The following is a 16150-nucleotide window of genomic DNA, read 5'->3' as shown; positions in this document are numbered from 1 at the left end:
ATTTAACCTTAACCCTGTTTACTGTATTAGACAAAGCAAAGACACACATCACTCACAACACATTAACAGATTTGCTTTAAGAACTGGAATCATGCCAAAGCGACCATGCTGAAGGGAGCCTTTCTTCCAGTATACCCACTGTGCATTACCATCTGCCATTTATCAGCCACATCTGTTATTTGTGCTCTAGAGGATGTTGAAGGTGGACTCTGGAGGATGTTATGTTCATAGATGGCTATAATCGTATTCTTTAAAATGCTTTTTTCTCCATCACAGGCGGTCCACCTCGCCCAAGCCAGTTTCCAGTTAGAGGCGTTTGGCTCCAGATTTGTTCTGGATCTATCTTTGAACAGGTAGGTTCCTCTCATCTCATCTGATTACACTAATTCATTTTAGCTAAAGCAATTGAATTTATACAAAGTAGGGCTGGGTATTGTTTAAGAAATTATGATACAAGTATTAATACCAACACCCTTAAAGTGATACCAATATAGTGCTCAATTTGATTACCTAAATGGAGTTGTGTATTGTATAGCCATACTGTTGAATGTTTTGGTGGCACCTCAGCACACTGAAGTTTAGGCGTGTCGGGCGTGACGTTTAGCACAACAGCGTCTGCCTCTAGTGTGACAAATAACATTTGTGTTGTCATCCCTTTCTTAACAATAACAACTGCATCACATGGCTAGGCAGCTTTATTTGTAGAGGACATTTCACACAACAGGGCAGTTCAGTGTTTTATAGAATATAACAGTCATGTACTGTCCCTGTTATGTGGCGGCTGACCTCGTCCTCTGCACACAGGGTAAGGAGGTCATAGACCTCATTGTTTTCCTGGTTTTAGTATATTAAAATGCATAGACATTTTCAACTGCTGTTCTTCTTCTTTAAGTTAGCTGTTAATTGCTGCTAGCTGCTTTTTAAATCCTCCACGGTGGGTTGCACACATAACGCATTCAAAATGTCCCATTCCTCCCACCTATGTTTCCATCCTGCAGGTTTTAGTAAGATTTTGCTGTTGTTACTACCTACAATGCTGTCTCCAAGGCAAGACAGCTGTGTTCTCCCATTCTGCAGTCGTACCTTTTATAGAGAACAACGAGGCAGCATAATGGCGCGATATTTCTACCAAAATAGGTAGTGTAAAAGGGGTACGAAAAAACTGACTGTCAGCACATGAATATGTCCTTTGTAGAAGCTTTTAATTCTGGGCCTGTGACAGCAACACGACAAACGCGTTTCAACCAACAGTCTTCATCAGCGTCGTGCTGACATTTATGTGAGCTGACAGTCAGTTTTTTCGTATATTACTTTTTGAGTCGTGCACCTGAAAAAGTTTTTCAGTTGCGGTTAAGAGTGTGCTCCTTTTTTCTGTGCAGTGTAGAAGGGACTACAATGACGGGGATAAATGTTAGCATCACACGGGTAACACCTCGTTCCCTCATAGCTTTGTGTACGTATGCAAGTCAAGAGAGAGAACCTCCATGATCTGTGATATGTTTATGACACTTTACCCTGTTTTCCCAGTCTAAAATTTGCCTCTGGAATGTTGAAAAAAATGTACTTATGTGTACTTAAATGTACTACTTTTTATCCATCCATATAAAGTAAGTAAGCTACTGTGGTTATTAAAGGAAAGCTCCAAATAGATCCCTCTTCTTTTAGCTGTATGGCTGCTACAGGGAGCTACTTTTTGTATTTACTACCAGTCAAACTCAGAGACAAGATTGTGAAATGATTCACTTCCCAAATCTCTGCAACAGAGGTGGGGAATGCAATGTTTGCACAACTCATAGAGCCACATAAGCCACATTTAGCAGAAATACACTAGTTTGGAAGAAACGTAATTTCCCTTTAATTAAAGCAAACTTTATGGATAAACTTCCAGTTAGAGGGATCTTGTTGTTTCTGCTGTCAAGGTTGTGTTGAAAGTGTGAAGATTCATCTGGGGTTTGTAGAGAAGCTGCGTAAACCTCCCTGTCACAACACATCCACACAGTCTTTCTCTAGATGCAGATATTATAGAAAAAAAATACTTTAAGTGTACTGTACATTATAGGAAAGCATCAAAGGAAGGATCTGATTCAGGGTTTTATTTTTATAATGCAGTGCTGTTCAGTGGTACTAATTTAAATGTCCAGTGTGGAGGATTTAGAGGCAGAAATGGTATCTAATATTCATTACTATGTTGTCATAAGTTAAAATCACCTGAAAAAAAATGCTGTGTTTTTGTTACCATAGCTTGAACCACTTATATCTACATTCGGAGCAGCTCCTCTCTCAAGGAGTCCGCCATATTTTTTACAGTATCCTAGAGCGGACAAATCAAAAGCCCCTTTTACACTGCCTGTTCTATGCAAGTATATTGCACCGTTATGCTGCCTCGTCATTCTGTATAAAAGGTTCAGTTGAAGTTATCTTGCCTTAAAAACCACCACGGGAGGTAGTAACAGCGCAGAAACAGTGTCTGTGTAGAAGGGACAGCTGGCAGGACAGGACCATGGGCAGGATGGGTGGGACGTTTTGCTGACGTGTTACGTGTGCAACACACCACGGGAAATTTAAGAAACAATTAGCAGCAGTTTGAGGCTAGCACAAAGAGGTAGAACAGCCACTGTAAATGTCTGCAAAAATGGAAAACAATGAGATTTGGGAGCTCCTATCTCTCCGAGCAGAGGACAAGATCAGCTGTCATATAACATGGATTGGTAAATGATTGTTATTAACATGTTATGCCATTGTTATTGTTTAGAAATCCCTGCTCATGCATGTGCTATATTTCACACTATAGGCCGACACTGTTGTGCTAAACGTCATGTCCGTCATGCCTCTTGTGGTGCTGCATGCTATCTAAAGATGATGCCAGCATTATTTGGTTCTATGTAAAAAAGCATATAAAGAAGGGACTCTATAGGGGCCCTGTAGTCATGATCTCTGTGTGAAAATGGCTAAACAGTCGGTTAAGATAGAGCCATTCTTGTTTTCATGTTGCCCACCGTAGTTCTCCTACACGCTTGGCACACAGGAGAAGTTTCAGTTTTGCAACCTCACTGCTAGATGCCACTAAATCCTACACACTGGACCTTTAAGCTGTAATATGTTGGAAAAGTTTCACAAGAATAGAAATTAAATGAATATTTGATTATAGAAAGACACGAAAAACACGCTCAGTGAGTAAACAAGTACAGAAGCAGCATCAAATCCCAAACAGGATCAAAAGCAGTTTGAGTCTCAAAAAACGTTGAACTGGTGTGTCGACAGATTTTGTGACATGACGCAAAGCAGAAGTTGAGTAAGGCTGAATAAAAATGAATTTTACCTCAGCATCATTTAGTTGTATGACTAAATAAACCATCAACGCCCTCACAGTGGAGGTCTGGCTTAGGGCATCAAAATGACCATAAACTGCAAGATACTCACTCTCTGAGCAAGTGATATCTGTCATAGCTGAAACCAAACTGACAACACTTGTGTTTCCTGTCTGCAGATGACTGTTTTTGTAAAGGATATGTGCTATTATATGTCAGATCAGTGATTAATGCAGCGTCAGTCAGCGATAATGTAATCAGGGAAAGTGTAATTGAATAGGTCAGCGCACTAGTTTCCAGAATCCTCCAAGTGCTAAAAGCGGTCTTTGTTCAGCTGCCAGACTACACACAAACTGTTTAAGAAAATGACTTGGAAAGCATGCAGTCTCTAGTTTTAATAAGGTTTGATTGGTTTGCATCAGAATCAGCAGAGAGACAGTCACTCTGCGGTCTGCGATCACATTCAGAGACACGAGGCTCCAGACACTCAATGATATTGATTTACTCCTTTCACAAAGTCGCCATTCTACATGTGTGAAGGCTTAATGTGCATGTGTACAAGGACTTAAAAGTGCGGATTGAATTCCAGGTCCCTTAAAGCGATTTAAAGTTGGATTCTGTCATAAAATATTGTAATTTTATATTCTCTGCATAGCTGAGTTTATGTTCGATGTTAACAGACTGACGTGGATTTTCAGTCTATTTGCTGGTTTTCAGTCCCTGGTTACTTCAGAGAGGGGGATTCCATCAGTTTAGCAAAAAAAAAATAATTATAGAAAGCTTTTACCAGGTTGGTTAAAGATATTTTTATTTACTTTGATAGCTAGATAATGAATTGAAATAACACCGGATGCTCCTCTGTGATTGTAGTAAGTGTGAGCATCACCTCAATGTCACTCTGGAAACCTACAAAGGGCAGATTTCATCAGCTAAATCCACTGAATATTGTGTCTTAGTGTGCAAATGTACAAGGTCAAATAATACAGGAGACACTCCAGGAGTTCTGAATTTACTATTTAGCTCTATTGTGTAAGACCACATATCTGACTATATTTACTAAAGAGTTGATGCCTCGTGCCATGGTTTTTATGATAACTAACAAATGAGTGCCCCAAAAATGACATAAAGTTACATATGTTAGGTTTAGGCAAGTAAAGTTCATATTTTAGGTTTAGGCATGTAACGTTTGGTATGCTATATTTAGGGAGGTAAAGTTACAAAGGTGAGGTTTAGGCAAGTAAAATTATATATGTTAAATTTAGGAAAAGAAACATGGTAATGGCATACCTTAATTAACTCAAATCTGTTTGACCTGTCAACCAATCGAACCGGCCTCCATATGCAGAGTTTCGCTCTTCACTCTGCTTAACTTCAGTCAGCTCAGTCAGTTGTTGTGTGATCTCAGTCTTCCACATTACATGGGTTTTACATGAATTTCTGGCTCATGATTGGGTGTGTTATATGAACTGTCTTGCATTACTTTTTGAAGGTATTCAAACCAGCAGTGCCTGAAAACACCCTGTGCGAGCGAGTCTTCCTCTGCCATGAAATCTTTATTTTTTCTGTTTTTTTATTTACTCTGCTCTAAATAGAAAATATTCAGTATTTTCATTGTATGAAAATGGAAAAAAGCAGAGGTGAATATTGTCTTGTTGACGTGTTTTGTGTACTGGTATTGTTTGTGGCATAATGTCAAGAGACAGACACTTGCACTCTCATCTCGTCATTCTCATCTCACACGATCTAACATCCTGTTTAAACGCAGTTGTCCTGCACATAATCAGACATTGAGGAATCACCACATAACACAACAGCAGCAGAGAGGAAAGCGTGACCTTGATTCCCAGCTGTTTGCTTGTACCGTAGGTTATCTGTGAGATACATGAGCTAACTTCCGTGTGTGCCGTTTTTCTTTTGTGTGGGAACAGGGGTTTGAATTCTGCTTGGTGTTGTAGCTGCAACAGTACTGATCTAAATATAGATAGGTCTGCAACCTGCCAATGGGTGCTACTTTATCTGCTCACCTTTAACTGTACCTCAGACTGCATACCAAAGGAGACGTATTTTTTGCTACTGAAAGTTGATATAAAACATGCATTGGCAGAACTGAATAGTGAGTGAGAAATGTGAATATGTTTAGAGCTGCTTCTCCAGAGCATCCATGTTGTTATACTTAATATCTCTGTTAAGGATGGGTGACATGGAGAAAATCAATTATCACAATATTTTTGACCAAACACCTTGATATTGTGACATTACTGTAGAGCTGACTATTGGTGCTTTCATAAAATATTTACACAATAAGACTTTTCATAAATAACCCAGAAGCCAGAACTAAGTTTTTATGAGATGCTGAACCAAAAAACTGAGCTTTTAAGAAAACAAAAGTGGATGCAAAAGTTAGGGATCAGCAGAGTGAATGAGGGCAAACTGTTGGATCCTGACAGTGAGCATCAAATATTTTTCTAATTTGACCTGACAAACTGAGGAGGTTGAGCCTAGCTATTGCTTTTCCTTACTGGGAGACATAAGGTGCTTAAATATATTTGACTTGCTGATATCTTATGTTTTTAGCTAGCTACAGGCATTTTGTTAGTGTTTAAGCCCTTGTTGGCATATTGTGGTCCCATCAGGCACCCCAGCCTTTACAGCCTTGTTGTGGTGGCGACGTTAAATCATGCGACCACAGTGTAGTTCTTTTATAGCCTAAGGTTAGCTTTTCTTCTGGTGATTGCATTTAGGCTTCAAAAATCCTGAATGTTGTGTTTATTTGTGGAGATTATCTCACTGAGCAAAGCATGTAAGTATCATAAAGTTTTGTTCACCACAGAGCACATTTTCTGCTATAATCCAAAATCTAATTGAAATATTTCATAGTATTTTTTTGATGAGGGAACTAGAATCACTGGGGCACTGTATTTGTATTGTACGGCAACACTTTACGTCATAAAGGGTTATCCCATTTCATTGGGCAACATTTTAACCACTGTCCCTTGTAATACTTTTCTGAGGTGCAAGGAAGCGCTCATAACAAGCGTAGAGGTAAAATGTGATCAGGCCTAAGCAGGTAGAGGTAAAAATATAACAGAACAATTTGGTATGTTTAGATTATCAATCATTTTACTGTAATGCAGCCTTTAAAACCAGGACAAGACAACACCTATGATATCCAAAATCTAAGACAACATCTTGTCTCATATCACAGTATCGATATGATATATTTATTAGCCCTTATTTCAATGTGTTATAGGGACACACAGTAATGACAAGTGTCACTAAAAGATTCAGAGCTTCATTTGATCTGGCGCCAGACGGAAGAACCTCCTGCAGTTTTTTTTGGTCCTCCCTTTCTGCCTCGCCTCTGTCTCGCTTCCCTGCTGCTGCATTGTGGCACTCAGTCTCCTGTGAACTGAGAGACCTCAGGACAAGACTCCCTTCTCATGGTCTCCACACACTTTCACAGCTCACACACATACACATACACACACACATCATTACACTCACAGTGCCTTTACCCCTCCATGCTCTGCAGTGCTGCCCACACACACACACACACACTCTCATACAAACACAAATACACTCTTACTCGTGTGGCGTTCTCTCCTCGCCCTGCCTCATCTGTCACGCTATTAATAGCCCCTCACTCAGGAATCTCTCACAGAAGCCGCTCATGCCTCAACTCTCCCCTCATAATGGTGCACTTCCGGCTCACATGCCGCTGAGCATCACTCAGAAATGTCATGCTGCTGGTGTTAGGAGACTTCCATCTTTTTTTTCTGCTGCGATGCCACTACATGACAGAGGGGAGGATGCTTTTTTTCTTATTTGCAAGGTTATTTGGGAAAAAAAAGCGCCATTGTTGCAGAAAGTCTCTTGAAGTCAGCTGTCAGCTAACAGATTGAGTGTGTGAAACGGTTGAGGGACGCTGACTCAGATAGCGGGAACTGCCGGAAAGACCGTTGTGTTCAAGGTGAAGCCGAAGCCTCGCAATCAGTTATCACATTAGGGCTTCATTGGCAGCTTTTAGGCAACATTAGTTGTTTCTGTTCCTGTTATGTATGCTGTTTCTCAACTACTGATCTAATTTTGGGAGATTTGAGGAAGAGCAATGTTCTGTGCACGAACTTTGTGTAAAATTCAGTTTCAGAATGATGGTTTCAGATCTTTTGTCTTGCTTTGATAAGTAAAGGCCACTTTGCAAAATTAGCATCTCTTTTTGACAGTATTTATTGGAGTAAATGCGTCATCATTTTTCCTGAGGGCAGACATTTAACATATCCGCTGCACTTTTCAGATGCCACAGGAGTGTTTGTGCAGGCTAATCCAGGCACAGTGGTGATGAGTGTTCTTGTTTATCTGCCAACCAAAGCACCACTCACCGCTAGTTAAAAACCACAATATGTGAGTCAGAGAAAGCAAAGGCAGACAGACTTTTGTTTTGTGCATCACATCCGTCCACCCTAACCAACTGCAATGTTTTTTTTTAAATCATTTTTTACAGTGACTTGCTGTCTTCAGATTATGTCGAGATCCACTACGAGGCGGGCAAACCTGTTCTGTCAAAGGTAAAAAATGTTACAGTGCATGCAATCTTTCCTGTTTTTGGTCTTTCCTTCAGCTGCTGCCTTTATTTTGTACAGTCACGCAGGTTGTGAAGGAAGAGGCCCACAAATATGTTTTGTCTCAACTTTAGGAAATAGCTTTTGAAATAAAAGATGGAAACAGATGTGAGTTCCTGCATAATGAGTTTGCTCATCGTCTTTTATCATCAAATCTTCAGTAAATCGGTATTCAAATTAACACTGCAACCCTGCCATCCAGATAAGTGCAGCCAGAAAATCTTCTCAAGAACAAAATGTACAAGACAGACAGATAGACAGACAGATAGATAGATAGATAGATAGATAGATAGATAGATAGATAGATAGATAGATAGATAGATAGATAGATAGATAGATAGATAGATAGATAGATAGATAGATAGATAGATAGATAGATAGATAGATAGATAGATGAGAATGAGAGAGGAGATAGAGAGAGGGAGGAGAAAACTGGTTGGGAATGAGAGCTGGTTCCTGCTGCTGCTGCTGCTGCTGCTGCTGCTGCTGCTGCTGCTGATTCAGGCAGAGGGCTGGGCTGGGCATACTGTAGCTGAATCAGCAGGGTTTTGCACTCCTGCAGCCTCCTGCTGGAGCTCTGGTCACGTGATGGGGGAGAGAAAGCCCTCTGCAGTATGAGTGCAGCGTGGGATGGGTGAAGTAAGAGAGAGCGAGAGACGGGGGGGGGGGGTGAATGTCCTCTGCTCACCCTGGATCTGACAGCTGAGTCACAGATAGTGCCGGGACCCACTTTGCGATTTTATAACTTCACATCTTAACAAGCAAAGACCCCCCTGCAGAGAGGCGTTGCAAACGTACCAAACTGGCATCTGTGAAACAAGCTGTTGCCTCCTCTGAGATGTTGGAAAATTCATAATAATTAAGTAAAAAATATGACACATTCACAGTGTAATGGCGAATCTGAGGCATCATCTGTCAGTGTGTGCTGCCTGTAATGCTGCATTCGTAATGGCTAAGGGTTTGCTGTGATGCTGCAATAGCACTGTGTCTTCTCCCCTCAGGGCGGTGAGCACTGTTACTACCATGGCCAGGTGAGAGGGAACGATAACTCCCATGTGGCCTTATCTACCTGCAACGGGCTGCAGTAAGTGAACAGCAGAGTTGTGTGTAATTCTTGCTGTGTTCAGAATATTTCTAGATACACGCGTCTCTGCTCCTCAGCTCCTATTGACTCAATATTGACTGCCTTCTCTCTCTTCTCTACTCTCTCTGCCTGGCAGCGGGATGTTTGACGATGGAGTGTATGTGTATCTAATTGAGCCCTTACAACAGACTCATTCAATCGTAAGTTATTCCTGTCACAGAGAACCAAAATATGTATCACACAAAGGTTTCACCTCCACCTCACATGCACCACACCCTCTGCTGTTTGCTGCTCTTTGGATTTTCAGCTGAGGATATCCTCATCACTCCAAGGACTTTCACTTTCCTGTTTTTAAAGGAAGGAGATGAGACACTGAAGCTCTGTTAACAATGTAACTGAGCACATTAGCTGATGTACTAGTGCACTCATTTTGGACGTTTTGTAAAGGTTTACTTGATTTTAAAGAAACATTCTTGCAATACTTGATATTTATACTAAGCATGTTAATTCCAGTTTGTCGAGCTGAAAGTGGTAATATAAAAAGGACAGTTTCTATAAAATCAAAAATACAGATTTTCCCTCATGCCTGTGGTGCTGTTTAGCAGTCTAGATTGTATTGTTGTGAGTTTTCAGAGATATCGGCTGTTAAGATGTCTACCTTCTCTCCAATATAATGGATATAGATGGCACTCGGAAAAAAAAAGATAAATACATTTCAAAAACTCAACAGCAAGTCTCATTACAGAAATCATGACCCGGTTATTTAGGATAATCCACAGACCTTGTGAGCAGTTTAATGTTGGAACTATTTTCTTTCTATCAAACTACAACTGTCAGAAAAATGAGATGCACCATCCACTAATGGTTGAGAGGCTTGTGACAGAAAGAGATGTAAACATTAACAGCATCGTTAGCTGAGTGTTGCTAAGTGAGCTAGCAGTAGATGCAGGCTTCCTTCTGGTTAGTTATATGATTGTTTTATATCTCTCTTTAAAAAAACAACAATTTGCTGTTTTACACATTTGTGTATTTACATACAATACGTTTGAATATTTACACAGGTACATTTGATATTTTCAGGGATGCTGTTGTATATAACTTAGATATTTATATATTTTTATACTTTTTTTTTTAGATAAGCAACATTGCATATAACACACTGTGATTTTTTATCTTTATTATACATTACATACAGTTTCTATTGCTTTATCAGTATGATTTGGGTTCCTTTATGAAATTATTTTAGCTTTTGTGCTTCATTTTTTAGATGTGTATGTTTTATGTTTAGCTGGATTCTGTCGTTGTGTTTGATTGTGAATGTAGCTGCCGTGTAAAGTAATTCCCTTTAAGGATCAACAAAGTATCTATTTGAGCTATCTACAGGGCTGTTCTGTGCAGACTATGTCTTGGTCAGGAGCAGTGACTTCCTGGAGCTTGTCATCACCTTGAGGATTTCCAGGCAACTAACAGGAAGTCATTGTGACAAGCCAAAAAATAGCCCGGCCCATTTTCACACTTTCTTTTTTATATGGATTTTGTAAATGAGATACAATTTGGTGAGCGTTAGAACTACTGACAGGTGGATTTTGTTGACTTCAACCAGGCTGGCTGTTTCTCTGTGTTTCCAGTCTTAATGCAAAGCTAAACTAACCAGCTGCTGGCTGTAACTTCATATTCGCATAAGACCACCATAGAAGTGGCATAAACCTGCACAATCTGTTGACATTTGTTTGCTTCTGCAGGACACAGCTGCAAGGCCTCACAAACTAAGAAGAGCAGCCTCCATTCAGTGGAACAATGATTCAGAGGAACAGGGTGAGTGTTTCCATCTCTGTCATCCATCATCTTACATAAAACTTCCTCCATCAGTCCTCCACCTCTGACCACAGCCACACCTTTCTTGACTCTGACATGACCTTCCACTAGTGTGTGTTCACCACAAGGCACGCAAGCATGGCTGCAAGTAGTAGTTCCTGGAATTATAGAAATAAAGCTAAAAGGGGAGCCCCACCTAAATTAAGAACACCAATTTGTTATTTCCATGGAAGAGGAAGGTTTGATCAATTGTAATCAAGAGTTACTGTCTCTCAAAGCCAGAAATGATCAGTAAGTCTCAAACTTGCTATGTCATATGGTATTAAGTCTGGGGGAGACTGATTTTATAACCAAATGAGCTTTATTCTATAGCCAAATGAGCTTTATTCTAATGTAGCGTTCTCGGTTTTAAAACAGAAAATGTACCTATATACCAAGAACATTTCCCTGACTGCTTTCAGTGTCATCTAAAAAATCTTTGCCAATTCATCATTTATGGAGCAGCTCCCGAAGTTATACCCCATGACATCACAAATTAATTTTTTTATTCATCATTTCACTGTAGATTTTGTTTTTGGAAATATTTGCTCATGTTTATTAATATTTTTGGGCTCTCTTAAACCACGAGAATAACATTTATGAGTTTTGAAAATTGGCATAGTTCCCCTTTAAAGAAAACTTTAATTCAGTGGCTGTTACAGGATAACATTTTATATAATTTAATTTGAATAGGTCAGAAAGTGAAAACACCTGAGGTACTGACTGGAATGAATTGTACAGTGTAAGACACTGATGTTATTTAACTTTATTTTCATAAAGCACAAGATGTTTTGCTCCCACTACCATTTTGCCATGTTTAATGTCTGTCCTCTAGTCTAGCATACTCACTGTAATTAAACACAGTACTTAATGGGAAATTCAGAGAATCTATTTTGGATTTTCTGTATAAAAACACGAGAAAAACGCCCTCCCTGTTGGCCTGAACTCATTAAAGAGGCAAACCCAGTTGTAAATATGTGTATTAAAGTGTCACTGTTTCCTCAGTTGAGGAGGAGGAGCAGCTCCTCTCTGAGCTCGATGACTTGTCCTGGCTGAGGCGCAGGAAAAAGCGAGCAGTAAGTCTCTGATCTCACCCATCACTGAAGTAATGCAACAAACTTTAGTTCACCCACCCTTTAATTGTCACACAATACATTCAATCACTTTGCAATAATGTGCATGGTCAAAGTCTAACTGTTGGTTTTTATTTTGCAGATGCCTCGCAGTATATTTGAGGAGATGAAGTATCTGGAGATCATGATTGTCAGTGACCACAGTATGGTATGTAACCGGCCTTTTCTCATGTATTATGTAAAAATAACTCATTCATATTTCATACTTATTCTGCTTTTGTCCCCACAAGAGGGAGCAGTGCCACTGAATGCTGCATACTTAAGTGAGCACCATCAAATCACTGCAGCATATACTTCTTTATTCTTCTTTCTTTGTGCTTGCAGTTTAAACGACACAAGACCAAGCAGCAAACAAGGAATTTTGCAAAGTCTGTCGTGAATTTTGTTGACGCTGTAAGTAAACTCTTTAGTTAACCTGTGTTTGTTTTTATACATTAACTTCAGAATTTACACACATGCAGTGAATTGGTTTTTTTTATTAGCCGCTCTAGCTGTGTGGCTCAAGGAATGGCAGTGTTGGTTGGTTTACCACACTGGTTCAGTCAGAAAAAATTCAACTGCACCAGCAGGTTCTTCATTAAAAAAAGAGAAATAAATGATCCTATTATATTTTTTCTCTTTTCAGTGGTATCGAAAAAAGTATAAAGTTGTTGTTTTTTATTTTAGCAATAATAATTTAATTTAATTTAATTTAATTTAATTTAAAAGGGACGTAGCATATCAATGAATATTAGTATAAAATACAAACGTAAATATGCCAGAGTTATTAGGACTGCTTATTTATATCTGTAGTCCCTTGGCAGGTAACAGACAATAGAAAGAAACCAACACAACAATTCATACAAAGGACAAAAGTGTATTAGCAGTCTTGTCTATGTGCAAAGTGCACATTTATATAGCACCCTTCTAAACACAATTGCAAACTGCCTTTCAATCAAACTAAACACTTTTAAAACCCAAGAAGAATACAGCAAGCTAAAATGTCATGTAACCCAAGTGAAAGATAAAATACAAGAAGGACAAAACTAAAATAAACATAATAAACGAGAATTAAAATTAGAAAGATAGCAATAAAATCAACAGCTCAGATAAAATCAGGATATGCTTTCCAATAAAAGCACATTTTTAAGAGCGTATTAAACAAACACACTGACTCAAACAGCCTTATATCTTCAAGCAGGTCTTTCCAGATCCTTGGGGCCCTGATTTTAAAAGCTCTATTTCCTTTCGGCTCTAACCTGGTCTCTGGAACAGACAAAAGTCTTCTGCCTGAGGCTCTCAAACCACACAAAGTTTTAAACAAATTCTGGTATTTTGACATTGCTTACAAATATGTCCTTACAGTGTGTGTCCTTCGACATATTATTTAGTAAGACACAGCTGCAGACCTCCTCATTTCATAATGGAGTAAAAGCCAGAGTCGACTCTGTAGTTCTCTCATTGTTAGTCTTTATTTTATTGTGCTCTGTGTTCTCGTGACGTGCATTAACAATCCCCTGTTCCTCCTTTTTCCCAGTGTGCTGCATCCCTTTATCATCTGTCCTCTTCAGGCAGCATGGATTTAAATTCATACCCAGTGTTGTTCTCCTCTCCCTGTGCTGTCTCTCTCTCTTTCTCTGCCTTTCTTTATTCCTCCCATTCACTGCGCGCTTCAATGGCAGATCTTCAAAGAGCAGCTACATACACGTGTGGTGCTGGTTGCTGTGGAGGTATGGACAGAGAAGGATCAGATCCCAGTCAGTGTGAGGCCGCTTGAGATGCTGCGGGATTTCTCCAAGTACCGACAGCAGAGCATCAAGCACCATGCCGACACCGTGCACCTCTTCTCGTAAGTTTATTTATAACAACAAGATCTCTCCGTCACCTTTGGTACATCTCTTTATGGAAGTTTATCCAAGACATAAGATTCATTTGCAGTTGTTTAAAATAATAATTGGCCAACAATATAAACATAGTTTTTAATCTTTCAGAGTAGTTTTAGTTTAGTTAGTTTTCAAAATACAGTAATTGTTATAACTGTTATTGTTACAAACTCTGAAATCAGTGTGCCATCATATTTGAGCCAACTTTGTCATCACTTTGATGTCACTTTTTACTTTTTATACTGTAAAACTGAAATGTTGTCCTTCCCTGAAAAAGTTAGTGAGTTTCAAGTGTTCAAGAAAGCAAACATTAACCCCCAGTCTCCCCTGTTATTTAAACTGTCCAACTATGTTCAAGTTAATTTTAATATAACAGTTACATAACTCCATGTAAAATGTAGGTGGCTTCTAGCATTTTTTCCCATTTTATTTATCTTCCTTTCCACCAGATGCCTTTGTTCTGTCATTAGTGTATGATTTTTTTTAACCTCCACACCGGCAATAGCTGTGGCTGGAGACATGTTTTTTTTCCAGGCTGTCCCTCACCGTCTTTTAAATGCAATATCTAAAGAAGGCCTTGAGGGAATTTCTTCAGATTTGGCACAAACATTCACTGGGACTCAAGAATGAACTGATCAGAAAATGGTGGTCGAAGGTCAAAGGTCAAGGTCACTGTGACCTCACAAAACATGTTTTGCCATAATTCAAGAATCCACACAGTATTTATGACAGAATTTTTCACAAATAGGATAAAATTATAAAGTGATTACATTTTATATTTAAAAGGTCAAGGGTCAACTGCACTTGCCATAATGGTCTACAAAAAACACTTCATGGCCATTATTCAGTGTCATAACTCAGGAACAGATGAGGAGATGTTTGGTTAGGTACTGAATTTGTGACACTAATCTTGGGTGCCTACTTTGCTGATTGTATAGATTTTCTCTGCTGCCGGTGGGAAGATGTTTGTGAAGCATCCATGTTTTCACAGACATGGATGTAAACTGTAACTGCAACTTGAGTGATGCACAGAGGCAAACAACCGCATGGTGGTAATTCTAGTTTGTCTCTGTACTGTGTAATCATGGCCTGGAGTCAATACAAATATGACCCTGTATTTTCACTCTCGAGACCCACAGTGCATGGGCTGGATCCAATACAGATAACTGCTGTATAAAATAAGTAACCAAGATGTTAGTTTGGCATCACTTTTATGCAGCCTAATTCATGCTTTGCCCTTGCTCTCAAAGTATTCTCTCAGTCTGTGTAAGAAAAACAACACAGTGTCTTCAGGAGAGGATATTTACTTGTGTTGGGCTCACTTTTTGACTCATCTAATCTGCTGTGATGTTTTTATCTTTCATTCCTTGTTCATTATGTCTGCCTCTTTATCTTCCATCACTCTTGTAGAAATGTGACCTTCCACTACCGCAGAAGCAGCGTAGCATACTTCGGAGGCATGTGTTCTATCAGCCGAGGAGTCGGAGTCAATGAGGTCAGATTTGCTGTCAAACACTGAGTGTCAGTCCGTATCACAGAGAGTTGCAGCAGGTGAATAATCCCCACTCTCTGCTGTGTCCGCAGTACGGCACCACCTGGTCCATGTCAGCGTCTCTGTCCCAGAGCCTGGCACAGAACCTGGGCATACAGTGGGACCCGGCATCCAAGAGAAGTATACATGAAACACACATTGTTATCTCTCAGAGAGTATAAGTGGATTTAAAGAGGGCAAAAAGGCAAAATCTCAATGTTCAGATCGCTCAAATCACAAAAAAACATATATGTCCACTTATCTCCATTGTATCTCACCATGCAAATGGTTTTACTTTTATTGTAAGACATTTTGTATCTGTCAAATGAATGTGATGTAATTTTCTGGGGTTTTGAGATACAGTGCTCTGAGACTTCACCTTTTCTTTTCTAATATTTTTAACATTTGGTAGAAAAATAGTTCTCAGTAAAACTCTCCACAGAGAAGTCCATGGTTCAACCATATTAAAAGAATACCTCACCCACAAAATGACCATCTTTATATCAGTTAATCACACACTGTTACATTGAATTTGTGAATAATCTTTGTTTTTCTTGTATGCTTCAGTATTGAACAAAGAATAAAAAGACTGAGAACATTCTTGATTAATTGAAGTCATAGGGGACCATGTACTGAGCATATGACTTGATAAGTGAGACTTGGATTATACTGGACGAGTTTGGGGGAGTTTGTAAACAGATATTTTGATATAGTGTTGCTGTTTTTAAATGTGGTCCACTATGACTCCATCACGATCAA

General features: G+C 39.3%; 1 protein-coding gene across 3 annotated transcripts in view; it reads left to right on the top strand.

Annotated features, from left to right (window-relative positions):
- The window catches only part of adam23b (ADAM metallopeptidase domain 23b), a 31610-nt gene that overhangs the window by 1455 nt on the left and 14005 nt on the right, over nt 1-16150 (top strand). For all 3 annotated transcript variants that reach the window (XM_042494437.2, XM_088083267.1, XM_042494438.2), the window contains exons 3-13: nt 277-353; nt 7810-7873; nt 8929-9011; nt 9148-9211; nt 10754-10826; nt 11871-11941; nt 12081-12146; nt 12323-12391; nt 13660-13826; nt 15271-15355; nt 15445-15532. In XM_042494437.2, the coding sequence (XP_042350371.2) occupies nt 277-353; nt 7810-7873; nt 8929-9011; nt 9148-9211; nt 10754-10826; nt 11871-11941; nt 12081-12146; nt 12323-12391; nt 13660-13826; nt 15271-15355; nt 15445-15532 (907 nt within the window). The remainder of the gene's footprint in view (nt 1-276; nt 354-7809; nt 7874-8928; nt 9012-9147; nt 9212-10753; nt 10827-11870; nt 11942-12080; nt 12147-12322; nt 12392-13659; nt 13827-15270; nt 15356-15444; nt 15533-16150) is intronic.

This window comes from Plectropomus leopardus, chromosome 10 (genome assembly GCF_026936395.1).
Source record: "Plectropomus leopardus strain MGB_pleo_1.0 chromosome 10, ASM2693639v1, whole genome shotgun sequence".
Lineage (NCBI taxonomy): Eukaryota > Metazoa > Chordata > Actinopteri > Perciformes > Serranidae > Plectropomus > Plectropomus leopardus.
The sequence above is the reverse complement of the archived record's forward strand: the minus strand, read 5'-3'. Positions and strand labels throughout refer to the sequence as shown.